This window comes from Lithobates pipiens, unplaced genomic scaffold (assembly GCF_037356315.1).
Source record: "Lithobates pipiens isolate NorthernLeopardFrog02 unplaced genomic scaffold, aLitPip1_a1.2 Scaffold_16, whole genome shotgun sequence".
NCBI classification, from domain to species: domain Eukaryota; kingdom Metazoa; phylum Chordata; class Amphibia; order Anura; family Ranidae; genus Lithobates; species Lithobates pipiens.
The window spans coordinates 626096618-626110351 of NW_027507748.1; the positions used below are offsets into that span (position 1 = coordinate 626096618).

A 13734-nucleotide genomic window follows, 5' to 3' on the forward strand; every position below is an offset into this window, starting at 1 on the left:
TATTTCCTTCTGCTGGGGTATTTATGAAGAATTGTATAATTTTACCTGTGTGCTGAATAATTTATACTAATGATTGTATTTTCCTTTATTTTCACGTGGTGACCCAACCAGTAGCACATGTCTATCATAGTGTGACTCCACTCTGGATGGAGTAGCATTGTCAGTCTGGGAAAAGGGTAGTGTTAGATACACTAGTAGATTCAGATGGAATAACAAATTAAAGCTGGACTCTGAACAAATGTTTTTAAGCACTTACAGCAACATTTTTTTTATTTTATTTTTTTACTTTTCGGTTAATGGTTTTACATGAAAAAAAAAGCTGACCAATGTAAGAACTCCCAACAGACTTACTGGCAGGATTAACGGGTAAAAGGGAAAAAAACTAAAATTAGAAAACTGGTGCAGCTATCGCATGTAAGAGTTGGTAACAATACATAAATAAGCACAAGGAACATTACTTGCCATGAATGTGATAAAGGTGCGTTTAGGAAAAAATAGCTGAAAAAAATAAAGCATATGAGGCCTTAAAAATGTACAATACAGAGAAGCAGCAGAATCCCAAATTCAAGTTAGGAGTTCTCGAAGAGGCTCCTTTTTGTTTTGCAAAGTGCTTTTCCTGAGCCAAAACTGGATGAGCCTGGGCGTACTGCACCCTCAGCTTGCTGTAAAATAACTCTATTTCCTTCTAATGTCAAATACACTACACGTTTGGCTCTTGAAATGTGATTAATACACCACAGCAGAAGAGAGAAGCACACTCTAAAGGAAAAACAAAGCGGAGAAGAAGGCGCTTCTAAGTGCAGTAAAACACTTTAACCACTTCATGCAAAATTACGTACCCATACGTCAGCAGCTAGCTACCATAACCCTGTGCGTTTCTCTTTAAGATAAAAGTGGTCTCTGTGGTGGATTCGCCACGACATCACTTTTTTCGGCGGTGTGAGAGGTACCCACCCCCTTCCCGCTGTGCTCCAGTCATCTCCGCCGCTTACTGGAACTGCCGGTTGTGGAGGAGACTATCACATCTTCTGCCGTGGATGATTGGCTGCCGACTGAGGTGAAGATGGCCCCTACTCGGCTTCATGGCATGGGAATAAAAAGTGTAAAAACATCACTTCCACCCATAGCTCTTAAAGGAGACTTTTTTTTTTCCAAGTGACTTTTTTTTTTTTTTCCTTTTTATTGCATTTTTTTAGACCTCAGATCTCATATTTAAGAGGTCCTGTCATACTTTTTTTTTATTACATGGATAGTTTACCTTCCTTCTTATAGGGATAAAAGTGACCCAAAAAAAAAGTGTCAAAATATTTTTTTTAAGTAAAATAATAATATATATATATATAAGTGCTTTGTCCTGATGAGCTCTGGCACAGAAGCAAACACATACGTTGGGTAAGAGAGCATGCCCAGTCGCTTACAAGGGTTTTAAAGTAGGGGACTACTGGGCATGCTCAGAAACATGCCCCGCCCACTCTGACATCACTTCTGGTTGCCTGGATCCCATGCTGGTCCTGACAACACAGCCTTCCATCTTGGATAAGAGACACCCGTGTTTACCACCGCTGGTCTGCTGGAACTTCCACCTGCAGCTGTCTTTACTCCCAGGAGGCATCCCGTTGGACCTTATGGATTCATTAATATGTCTGATTTTCACTTCCATCTTGTGTTTTTAACCCTTCTTTGTCCTTAAAGTGTTCTATTACTGCACTTAGAAGCACCTTCTTCTCTGCTTAACTCTTTTAAGACTGACCAACAAACAACGCAGATCAATTGAGAAATAAGGGTACTCGGTTTATAAAATAGTGTGGCCCCAGTAATAGCCAAATTCCATTATGTATGGGGAGGAAGTTCAGCTAGCCACACACTTCTCTTTCAGCCAATCATTTTCTGCCCAACTCTTTATAAGCCAGCCATAGATGGATTAAATATCGGCCGGTTCAGCAGGGACCCGCTGGGATATGATCCATCTATATACAGGCTGGTTGTACTGAAGTTGATCCATCGATTGACTTTAGTACAACCAGCCTGTTGTATTTTTTTCATGCGATCACTGACAGCCACTATAGCCGCTGGCAGTGACCATTGTGTCCTAACGGCAGAGAAGGCTCCCCGCCAGCAGGTCACGATAGCGCTGCGGGACTGACTGTGTTGATGAGGGGAAATCAAGCAATTTTCTTGCTTTCCTGATCTATTGACTGCTTTAAATTCTGCAGTTAAAGGATTTCCTGTAGAGTGGTGTCAATAAGCACCCACTAATCGAGTTTTGCACAGTGTATAGCCAGCTTTAGAGAATAAAAAGGTATTTTTTCCAGATTACTTTAACAGTCCACAGGACAGCACTGAATTTCTGGCATCAAGTATTTTTTGGCACTTATCAAACACATAAAACCAAATGCTTTAATGGAATATTTATCAAACCTAAAGATAAGAATTAGGAGAAGATCATTGTTGGGTTTTTTGTATATCTTACTGTTTGTATCATGCCTCTAATCATATAGTAACTTGCAATTGGAAAATGATACCTTTTCCCAAGATTGATAGGACTTGCTGGAACTTTTAGTTCCCTCAATAGCTGAATGTCCACAGCCAGTCTTGCTCACTTGTATTGCCGCTCCAGAAAAGGTCTTCATGCCACCAACACTCATTTCATGACATTGTGGTTATGAGAGAGGTTAGAGGGCACTAGTGGAGACCACAACCCCGGCCGCTTACTCTACCCTTGCTTGTTTGACTTGCTGCACTTTACAAGGTTAATTGGTGAGCTCCCTGCATTCTCCCACTGCAATTATCATGTGCATTTGGTTTCCTGCAGAGCTTTTAAGAAAATTAATTTGTGTACACAAATGAGATTTCTCCTTTGAGCCTTTTAAATGGTGACCTTGGGTCTTAAACCTTAACTATGTTGATTTATTGATTCAGTTTATATAGATTGAGACGGGCTAACTGAAGCTCTCTAACTGTTAAAGCTGAACTCCAGCCTTACCTTCTGTCTTGCACAGTATGTTTTACAGGCTCCTACACTGAAATTGCTTACTCAGATTTCTCTGTACACTATGAGCTTCTCACAGTGTGCATTAGAACCTGCAGAAATTCAGGCAGACCCCCTTCCTGAGTGGAGGGCATCCAGCATCGCCTAGCTATGATCTCCCCAGGCCTAAGCTGACCATACATGGATTGAATATCTTTAGATTAACCGCTTCAGCCCTGGAAGATTTTCCTTCCTGACCAGAGCACTTTTTACGATTCTGCACTGTGTCAATTTAACTGACAATTGTTGTCGTGCAACATTGCACCCAAACAAAATTGACATCCTTTTTTTTTTACCCACAAATAGAGCTTTCTTTTGGTGGTATTTGTGCGCTATAAAAAAAAAGCGGCCATTTTGAAAAAAAAGCAATATTTTTTACTCACTTTAGACCGATATGTATTCTTCTACATATTTTTGGTAAAAGAAATCGCAATAAGCGTATATTAATTGGTTTGTGCAAAAGTTATAGTTTTATGGCATTTTTATTATTATTTTTTTTTTACTAGGAATGACGTCGATCTGCCATTTTTATTGTGACTGTGACATTATGGTGGACAATTTTGACACTTTTTTTTGGGACCATTGTCATTTATACAGCGATCAGTGCTATAAAAATGCATTGATTACTGTGTGTAAATGACACTGGTGGGAAAGGGGTTAACCACTAGGGGGTGATGAAGGGGTTAATTGTGTCCTAGAGAGTTATTCTAATGGAGGGGGTGGGCTTCAACTCGCATTACAGCGATCACCGCTCCCGATGACAGGGAGCAGTGATCTGTCATGTCACAAGACAGAACAGGGAAATGCCTTGTTTACATAGGTACTTCCCCGTTCTGAGGCTCCGTTGCACAATTGCCGGGAGACCAGCGGACATCGAGTCCGCCAGTCCCACGGGCATGGTCACCCTGTACGCAGTGGGGGCGTGCACTAGCTCTGCCGGTTAAAGGGGACATGCAGGTACGCCTATTTGCCCAACGCTGCCATTCTGCCGACGTATATCAGCATGCATCGGTTGGCAAGTGGTTAAACTGTTAAACTAGCTTCTTGGAAAACTTTTCTTGATCAGTGTATTCTCCCAGCTGAGAGGTTTCCTCTACCCACCTTGCTTGTCTGGATGAAAGAATCTGTTGGTTTTATTTGTTCAGCCCGCTGGCCTGGAAACCAAGTAATCTATTGGCAAGCTTTACTGTCCCTGTCCTTGGATTCCAGGTTCTTTCAATCGTGGGGACCCAGCATCACATGTGAGCGTTGACTTAGATGGCCTGCATGTAATTGCAGCCTGCCCTATATGACCCCTCCAGGCTGACATTCACCTGTCAAGGCAATTTATAATCGCATAACTCCTCTAAAGAGCCAGCCTCCTGCGTGTATAAGGGCTCTCGAGAGCAGTACTAAGGCAGGGTGGTGTGATGACTTATGTAGATTATGTGCAGGCCCCGCCCACCAGCCATGGTCTACCTGTGTTGCATAGAGAAGCCCAAGGTATCTGTGGTATCAGCACAGGTACTACTGGGTTTTCTACTGTTTGACGTCTTAAAGGCTTTGTTCATCTTTCATAAAATGTTACGTTATTTCGTTTACACCTCTCCCACAACTCCTCCCTTTGACAGCTGTCACAATTTAAAAAACGTGCAGGTGTGTGGGACTCTACCCATATATCTGCATCATTTATTCACACATACAGGATCTTTGAATGAATGAACTACAAGTTCTTTCTTCCACCGCAGCAGATGGCTTGTAGTTTTCAATGAACTGTGAGGGTGCTAATACACACCCTCGTAGTCTGTTACCCTTCCTGCAGTACTGGTCATCTGCTGATCATGGGTGCAATTCTCTGCAGCCTCCTAAGAAAAATAAATTTATTTTTTTAAAGTGAACTTATCCTTTAAAGTAGAATTAAAGGCAGATTGATCTTTTTATTTATTTTGGATAGAATTAAGCCCCATACACACTATAAGATTCTCGTCTTCAGATTTACCAAAACCATGCAGTGCAAGGGCCTGTCTGATTGCATACAAATTGAAACTCTTAAGATTTGACCTCATATTATATGGTTTTGGTAAATCTTAAGACAAAAATCTACATAAAATCTAATCGTGTGTATGGGGCCTAAGGGAGAGTTATAACCTTGTTAGTTTTTTTTTTGCCATCTGCATCCTATTGTGAAGATTTCTCTTTACATCCTGTCCCATAGCCAAAACTGGAAGTGAGAGGATCCTGAGGTGTCACCAGAATTAGTGTATCCTTTGGAAGATTTCCCCTATATTCCTGTTCTGTGGACAACCCAATATTTGTGATTTTTCTTACTTCAATTTTCATTGATAATGGTAAACTAGACAAATAGAGAGGGGGAATCTTCCTAACGGTGGCTCCTATAGCACTGAAATCCTAACAAGTTCTAATCTCTATTTGCTCTGTGCAAAAAATAAAAAATAAAAGGAAAGAAAAAAAGTTTTGCATTCAGTTCTACTTCAAGGTCTCTTGCACACTGCAGCTTAAAAAAGCTCAGTACAGTGTTGTGTTTTTTTTTTTTTTTTTAACTGATCTAAAATGCAGCTCACAGACGAGTAAAGAACTACTGCATATTCTTAAAGCGTTGTTCCGACAAAAAAATTAAAATAAAAGTCAGCAGCTACAAATACTGCAGTTGCTGACTTTTAATAATCAAACACTTACCTGTCCAGGGTCCAGCGATGGGGGGGGGGGGGGGGGAACGAAGCCCTGCTCATCTTCCTCTCCTCTCTGCGGCGCCGGCATTGTCACTGTGGGCGCCCGGCTGTGGCTTCACAGCAGGGCATGCGCGAGCTGCGCTGCATGCTGTGACTGACCGAGCAATCATCTGGGACCTGTGATGTGTCCCAGGTGATTGTCGAGGGTGAGGGGGGAGAGGTGAACTTCTGGTGCTCTGGGAGGAAGTGGGAGCTGAAACTCTCTAAAAAGAGGGCTCCCCCCCCCCCCAAAAAAAAATAACATGTCAAATGTGGCATGTCAGGGGGTCACCCGCACTTAAAGCAGAAGTTCTATTTTTGCTTTAAGTAAAAAATAAAAAAATAAAATAAAAGGAACAATCTGTGTTCCCGGTCAGTATTTTGCAGCGGTGCATGCAAATATGCATACTGTGTATTGTCAGTAACTATGAAATCAGACCGAGACAGAAGTATAGTTAAATCACACTTGTTTAATGATAAAAGTAAAAAGAACAAATGTAGTCAAAACATACCAACAGCCAAAGTTTGGTAACCAGAACAGATAGTCAGCCAAGTCAGAAGTCGGGGATCAATGAAGAGAAACAGCAAGCAGGATCTGAAGCCAGAAGGGATGTCAGCAAAGCAAGTCTTTAAACAGGAACGCAGGAGATGTTTCTTGTGATGTTGACCAAGGCAAAGGCAGAGCTCCTCTGGTCTGGGTGGCTTAAGTAGGCAGGACTGACGAGCAGGATATCATCAACAGCTGAGTAACACTGGAGAAAGATGGGAGCTGGCAATTAGACAGCTGTGAGCGGCCAGCTCGTGAAGGAAGGGCTGAGCCCAGCCCTGACATGTATATGTGCACAACTATGCACATATGAGCATAAATATGAATTCATTTTCAATAGGAAGGTTTTGTGCATGCAAATACATGCAAAACGAAAACCTGAAATTACACTCAAAAAAACAGAAGCTCAAACATCAGTACCATTCAAGAGCTTCAGCATAAACAGCTTTTTGGATAGAGTAACAAAGGGTTACCTCTTTCAGGATCCTATATGTACCTCTGTCCACCTCTCTTGGTGGAAGACCCAGTTCTCAATGGGAACTATGGGGTAAATCTCTACAGTAGGGGCAGTTACAACATTTAAAAAACATTTTAATATTGTGAAGACCTTGTAGAATTTCTCTGGTTTAATTGGTGTCTGTACCTTCCTGGCTCATTCTTCTCTTATGTCCTGTCCTGGTAGCCACACAGAAAATATTTTCACTCACAGGTTAGAATATTAATGACAGTTGTGACGGTTCTCTGAAAGACACTGGATTATTGTACAGTCTTACCAGAGATTAATTATTATTGTTGAGTATTATTTTTTCTACAAGGTAAAGATTGATGGGATGGAGATGGAATGGATGGACATATTTAATTATGAAGGCACTGGCCTATTTACACCAGTCATAGGTCATTGCTTTTAGTTTCCAAAGGACTGTTTGGTGCTTTTATGTCGTATTCTTTTTAGAAGAATTTACCAAATCCTTTTGGTTTTTAACATTCTACAATGCAATCTGTTATTCTGGGATCAGAAGTAATTCTCTTCTATGTACCCCATAGAACTATGGACCTTACACGTTTTGGCTGCAAAATGTTGGTACTAAAAACTGTGGTGCTCCCGGGTCTCCAGTTGGATTAAAACCAGTCCTGGAAAATTAAAATGGAAATCTGAAAGTCAGAATGTGATCTGACATGTAAGTGTGTATACACACACACACAGTTGTGCTCATAAGTTTACATACCCTGGCAGAATTTATGATTTCTTGTCCATTTTTCAGAGACTATGAATGATAACACAAAAACTTTTCTTTCATTCATGGTTGGTGTTTATTATTATCATTCATTACCATTTATTATCAATCAACTATGTTTACTCTTTTTAAATCATAATCACAACAAACTACCCGAATGACCCTGATCAAAAGTTTACATACCCTGGTGATTTTGGCCTGATAACATGCACACAAGTTGACACATTGGTGTTTTGGCTATTAAAGGTAACCATCCTCACCTGTGATCTGTTTGCTTGGAATTGGTATATGTGTATAAAAGGTCATTGCGTATCTGGCAGACCCTTGCATCTGTCATCCAGTGCTGCACTGACATTTCTTGATTCTGAGTCATGGGGAAAGCAAAATAATTGTCAAAGGCTCTGCGGGAAAAGGTAGTTGAACTGTATAAAACAGGAAAGGGATATAAAAAGATATCCAAGGAATCGAGAATGCCAATAAGCAGTGTTCAAACTCTAATCAAGAAGTGGAAAGGGGTTCTGTTAAACCAAACCACGGTCAGGTAGACCAACTAAACTTTTAGCCACAACTGCCAGGAAAATTGCCAGGAAAAACCCACAAATAACTTCAGGTGAAATATAGGACTCTGAAAACATAAAGGGGGCAATGCACGGTATTTCGAACTGCGGTATGTAAACTTTTGATCAGGGTCATTTGGCTAGTTTCTGTTGTCATTATGATTAAAAAAGAGTAAACCAAGTTGATTGATAATACATGGTGTTTGTGTTTATCATTCATATTCTCTGAACAATGGCAAAGAAATCATATATTCTGCCAGGGTTTGTAAACTTATGAGCACAACTGTGTATATACACAGTATATACACATTTATTATCATTGAGACTTGAAATCAGGTTCTGGCTACTACAACCTGCAATGAAGAATCTGTGCAAGACAAGTGGCTCATTTGTTTGACCCAGTGGAGGTACAGATGAAAGATTTGAAATTTTGAAGGAACTTTACAGCCTTTACCCATTGTAAGACCACTGAGACACCATTTGGAAAGGTGTCCAACACAACATCATCATGTTTTTTGAGAGCAACTTCCTCCTTACAAGGTTTGGTAGATAGACCAACAGGTTTTTGAGTCTACTAGTTTGTATCCTCTTTGGCTCCCCCTATCTGTTATGGTGCTCTAAGATGCTTCATGGTGCTTTGCTAAGTTCAAGGAATTTTGCTTTTTGATAGGCCTATTATCCATGTCACATGAATACTACCTTTGCCCACTTTCTCATGAGGCAGTGAACCAGTTTATTGAAACACGTGGAGAATATCCCGGTGCTGTATGTGCTCAGACAAGTTCAATCAGCACTTTATAATGTATGGGGGGGGGACAACACAATTACAGTACAGTTCAATACAAAAAGGTACAGGAGTGGGCCTCCTGTGTTTTGGAAGCCATGTTACCATTGCTTTATGCCTGTACTATTACTTTTGTTATGCGACCACGAAAACTAAATAAATTGTTATTTGAAAAATAAAGGTACAGGAGGGCCCTGCTCGTTGGCTGGGTATAATGACAGAAGAAACGGTCTAGCTCTTTTTATGATATGAACATGTTGCAAAATTTGGACTATATGATTTTATCGATATATGTATATTAACCATTTTAGATCAGGGGTGCTCAACCTGTGGCTCTCCAGCTGTTGCAAAACTACAAGTCCCATCATGCCTCTGCCTCTGGGTGTCATGCTTGTGGCTGTCGGAGTCTTGCTATGCCTCATGGGACTTGTAGTTCCGCAACAGCTGGAGAGCCACAGGTTGAGCACCCCTGTTTTAGATATACTGTATTAAATACTTACATTTTTTTTAATCAATATTGTAGATTTTTTTTATTTTTTTTTGTATTCAAAAAAATATGTACATATAGACTTTTATCATTGTTGATACTTGAAATTTAATTGCTGGTTCTCTGCGTGTAATTTACATAAACCTGAATAGATGCCTTAACAGCCTGGTGTGGCTCCTGGTTTTCGTTTTTTTTGTGGTTTTTTTTGTGACGCTGGTGAGTTTATCCCTCACTGGCTTCTGTCATCACACAGGAACACACTGACTGCTTCTTTTGTCCTGGTAAAACCTTGCCATTGTGCGCAGTCTTTTTTAGTCCTTTAGGAATTTTGCAGTTTTATTACAAATCAAGCATTGTGAATATCCTAATGCGGCCATGCTAGAGAAACTCTTTGTTGCAGAGAGCAAAGCCAGAAAAAGATTTTGCCACTAACGCATAATTTGTTCTGTGCCAAAACCCAAATTGAGCGTTTTAGATGATTTGCACTGTTATCTTCTGTATCCATCAACTGGTAGACATTTTATGTACAAAATAGATATTCAAGCCAATGTAGCTTTTGTATTTGGGGCAGATATGTATAGTGTGGCCATTTTCCATTGACAAATAATCTCATGAGTTAGAGCTTCAGATTTCACAAATTGGATTAACATTTGTCATTGATTTGAAATAAATGTTCAATTACTTCTCTAACTTTTTGGTCTGTTTCTTTCATATCTTGTTAACTAATAAAATGAATTTACATATTTTCCCTTGAATGCAACTAGTGTATATTTTTTCACATTAGAGATGGTCTTTTATGCCCTACTTTTATGTTCTGTGAGCACAGTGGATGTTAATATATTCCATGTTTTGTTTCTTTTTGCAGCTGGTCGGTGGCGAGTTTGATCTGGAGATGAATTTTATTATTCAAGATGCAGAGGGCATTACCTGCATGTCGGAGCTGTTGGAGCACTGTGATGTGACGTGCCAGGCCGAGATCTGGAGCATGTTCACAGCCATTCTGCGGAAGAGTGTTCGTAACTTACAGACCAGCACTGAGGTCGGCCTCATTGAGCAAGTGCTGCTAAAAATGAGTTCTGTGGATGACATGATTGCAGGTATCTACATAAAAATGTGCTGTTTTTTCATTTGTCTAAAGACGTTTTCAGACTTCTTTTTTAAAAGCTTCACTAATCAGACATTGCTCATTTTGAGAATGTTTTTCATAGAAAAAAAATACAACCGTTATAATAAGTCCTGTCTAGTTTCTGAATTGCCTTCTCAAATCCCAATGCAGGAACCAACTCATTTGGAATGGTTTAGATTGGGGTTTCTAGGCTGCTAGGGGTTCCATGAATAATGAACAATTTCTGCCTCTTAGATAAGTTCCCACTGACACCATTTATCTTTTTAGCTATCTGTAAAAGGGAAATTCATTCCAATGACCATAAGTTTAAGGAGCAGTCTTCCCACTGACTATTGCACTAATGTGTCTTGAGTTGTAGACATAGTCATTTTTAGCATATGTTCCTCAAGACTGAAACGTTATTTCAAGGGATCTTGTGTGTTGAGGTTGTTGAGAAAGGCTGGTTTAGACATTCTAGAGCAGTGTTTCTGAATCTTTTTTTTCAGTCAAGGCACCCTTTAAAAATTATGGACGGTCTCAAGGGACCCTGTTCTAAAATGTAAAGGCTATTTTAATAGTTTTACATAATGCAGCACCATCCACAAGTCCAAGTAGGACACCAAACATTAGAGGTGATTTATTCTTCCAAATCAAATATACTTTTCCAAACTGATACTGACTAGTATACCAATGTTTCTCTTCTCCCTCAGTTTTTCTCCATCACTCAGCTAGTGTGACCCCCAACTCTGAAACAAGGATGCAGGAGCCTGACATCCTCCTTATCAACTGATGCTGCCAATGGTTTATTAGGAAGCTGGCAGCTAGTAGGTTGTAATGGTGCAGAATGAAAACCTGTGGTTTAGTGTAACTAAAAAGGCAGTCTTCATCCACACACCATCTTGTATACAATTTTTAGGCATTTTGCCAAGGCACCCCTGAAAGAAATCTCAAATCACCCCCAGGGTGCCTGGACACCCTGGTTGAAAAAAGGCTGCTCTAGAGATGCAATTCTCTATGAAACATTTTTTGATTGTCGTAGATTTTACATGTGGCTGACTGGAAGGTTGAGCATGCATGTCTTAGGAACCATGTTTTACTTATGCTCACAATCACATAAAATTTTCATAGGACTTTCATGGATTTTGCATGCCCGACTGATTTGTTTTCTCATTGATCGAACATGGGCAGCAAGAATTTATTTGGACATCTTTAAAATTGAATGACGCATATATATATAGATTGTAGACCTTTCTTGATCGGCATCAGTCAGATTGGCAGAAATATTAGCCTATGATTCCTGGTTTTTAGTGCATTTGTCATCTTTTGTGTCTTGCCTTTTACAGAAACTCTTCACAATAGTCCTCACCTTTGTCACTCAAGGGCTGGCAACAAGGCATGATATCCACACTACCACCTAGGAGCACATCTGCATACATTAGTAACAAGTGTAAAGAATTGAATGGATGTTTTGAACATATGTTGCTCGTTATTTCTGAATGAGCATTGTTTGAGTTTGTACCATTTCTGTTTCTCTGTAAACAATAAAGTTGCCTTAAAAATAAAGAGAGCAATATTAAAGGCAGACTGCGGCTAACATTATGCTGTAGTGCACTAGTTCATCAAGAGTCCCCTAAAGAACCTTTCACATTGTTGCACTGCATTAGCACATGCAATTTACAGCTTGCTCATGTGAGTTGCAGTGAGGCAACCATTGCATTCCAATGGGCTGCCTCACGCAACAAATTGCACAAAAGTGTGATTGCACTGCAACACAAGTGGTTTTAGAAAGAAAAGTGCATTGGTGTGCCATTTTATAATTTTCACTGCATCGTGCCAACACACATAACATGCATTACCACAGAGTGCAGTACTGGCTCTTGTGCCAAACAAAAATGCAAGTAGAAGACAAGACTAGTCGGATCCCTACAGATGATATTTTCCTTAACACAGACTGACTTTGCCTTATTTTGAACTGTCTCTGTGTGGAGGCCAACGCTCTGATAGAGGAGCATGACTTTGATTTCTTTATCTTGGCCACCTACTGATTTACTGATGGTCTGATAACTGATAGGGTCTAAAGAACAGTTTTCTCTGCAGCAAGAACAGTGAGCAGCATGGCAGTGACTTCACCAAATCTCCTGAAACTAGCAGTAAGAGGCAGCAATGCCTTAGATCACCCTAAAGCCTCGTACATATGATGAGAATATTGGACAAATAAACGTCCATTTTTTATTTTTTTTGCATGCTAGTCTCATGTTAAAAATAAAGAGATTACTAAACTTAACAAAATTCTTGTATGACAGAATACAACTTCATAAGTGATGTAATGTATTGTAACACTTATTTTCTAACCATGTGAGGTCTTGCTTTTCCGATCTTTTTTCGGACGAATACTGTAATGTGTAAATTAAAGTCGTACAATCTGGTATCATACGAGAAATATTTTGGCCTTTGTCCTTTCGGATAATTTTGAATGAACTATCGTGATCAGCTCTCAAAAGTGTACTAATGATTAGATTATCGTACAATCTCTTCCAAAGCGGTATTTTTCGTCTGAATTTCTGACTGTGTATTTGCCTTTACTCAACCTTTTCAACACGTAGGAATGAAATTATTTTCTGAGTTCAGGGAACCGCTGCTAAATGAATAAATCTACAACTCATGATGCATTAGTATGATGGTCAGTGGGAAGAATGCTCCTTACACTTCTGTGCAGTGGGATGAATGACCCCCTCACAGATGGCTAAAAAAATAATGGTGTCAGTGTGAAACTTATCTGAAGGGAAGAAATTGCTCATTGCTCCAGGAACCCCTAGCAACCTCTGGTCGAACCCTAGGGTTCCATGAAACCATGGTTGAGAAACCCTGTCTTAGATGATCTGCAGCTATACAAGCAGATTACAGCTATGAGGCTCAAGGCATGAGGGAACCTATAGGCACAAGATGTGCAATGCTAGTTTTTAGACATTCCAGATAAAAGGTACAATTTTCAGGGTAGGGAGTTAACATTTCTTAATGTCCCATGTAACATTGAAACTCTTCACTTTTTGATTTAAGGTCCACTTTAATATCCTAAAAATGTCACCAGTAAGACATTTTCTCACATTCACCAATCAGATTTAAACTTGGATATTTTAAATGTGGTTACTGATACAGCAAGCCTAGAGAAATGTAATGTCTGAATTAAATTAGTAGCTTGTTGACTGGTTTCTTTTGTTGCCTGGAATTGCTCTTCAATTATTTCACCTTTTTGAAATAATTTTAGAAAATTAAAAACATGCAC

General features: G+C 39.8%; 1 protein-coding gene across 9 annotated transcripts in view; it reads left to right on the forward strand.

Moving 5' to 3' along the window:
* The window catches only part of NBEA (neurobeachin), a 901556-nt gene that overhangs the window by 191662 nt on the left and 696160 nt on the right, over positions 1-13734 (forward strand). For all 9 annotated transcript variants that reach the window (XM_077484128.1, XM_077484132.1, XM_077484134.1 and 6 more), the window contains exon 2: positions 10212-10443. In XM_077484128.1, coding sequence (XP_077340254.1) covers positions 10212-10443 — 232 coding nt within the window. The remainder of the gene's footprint in view (positions 1-10211; positions 10444-13734) is intronic.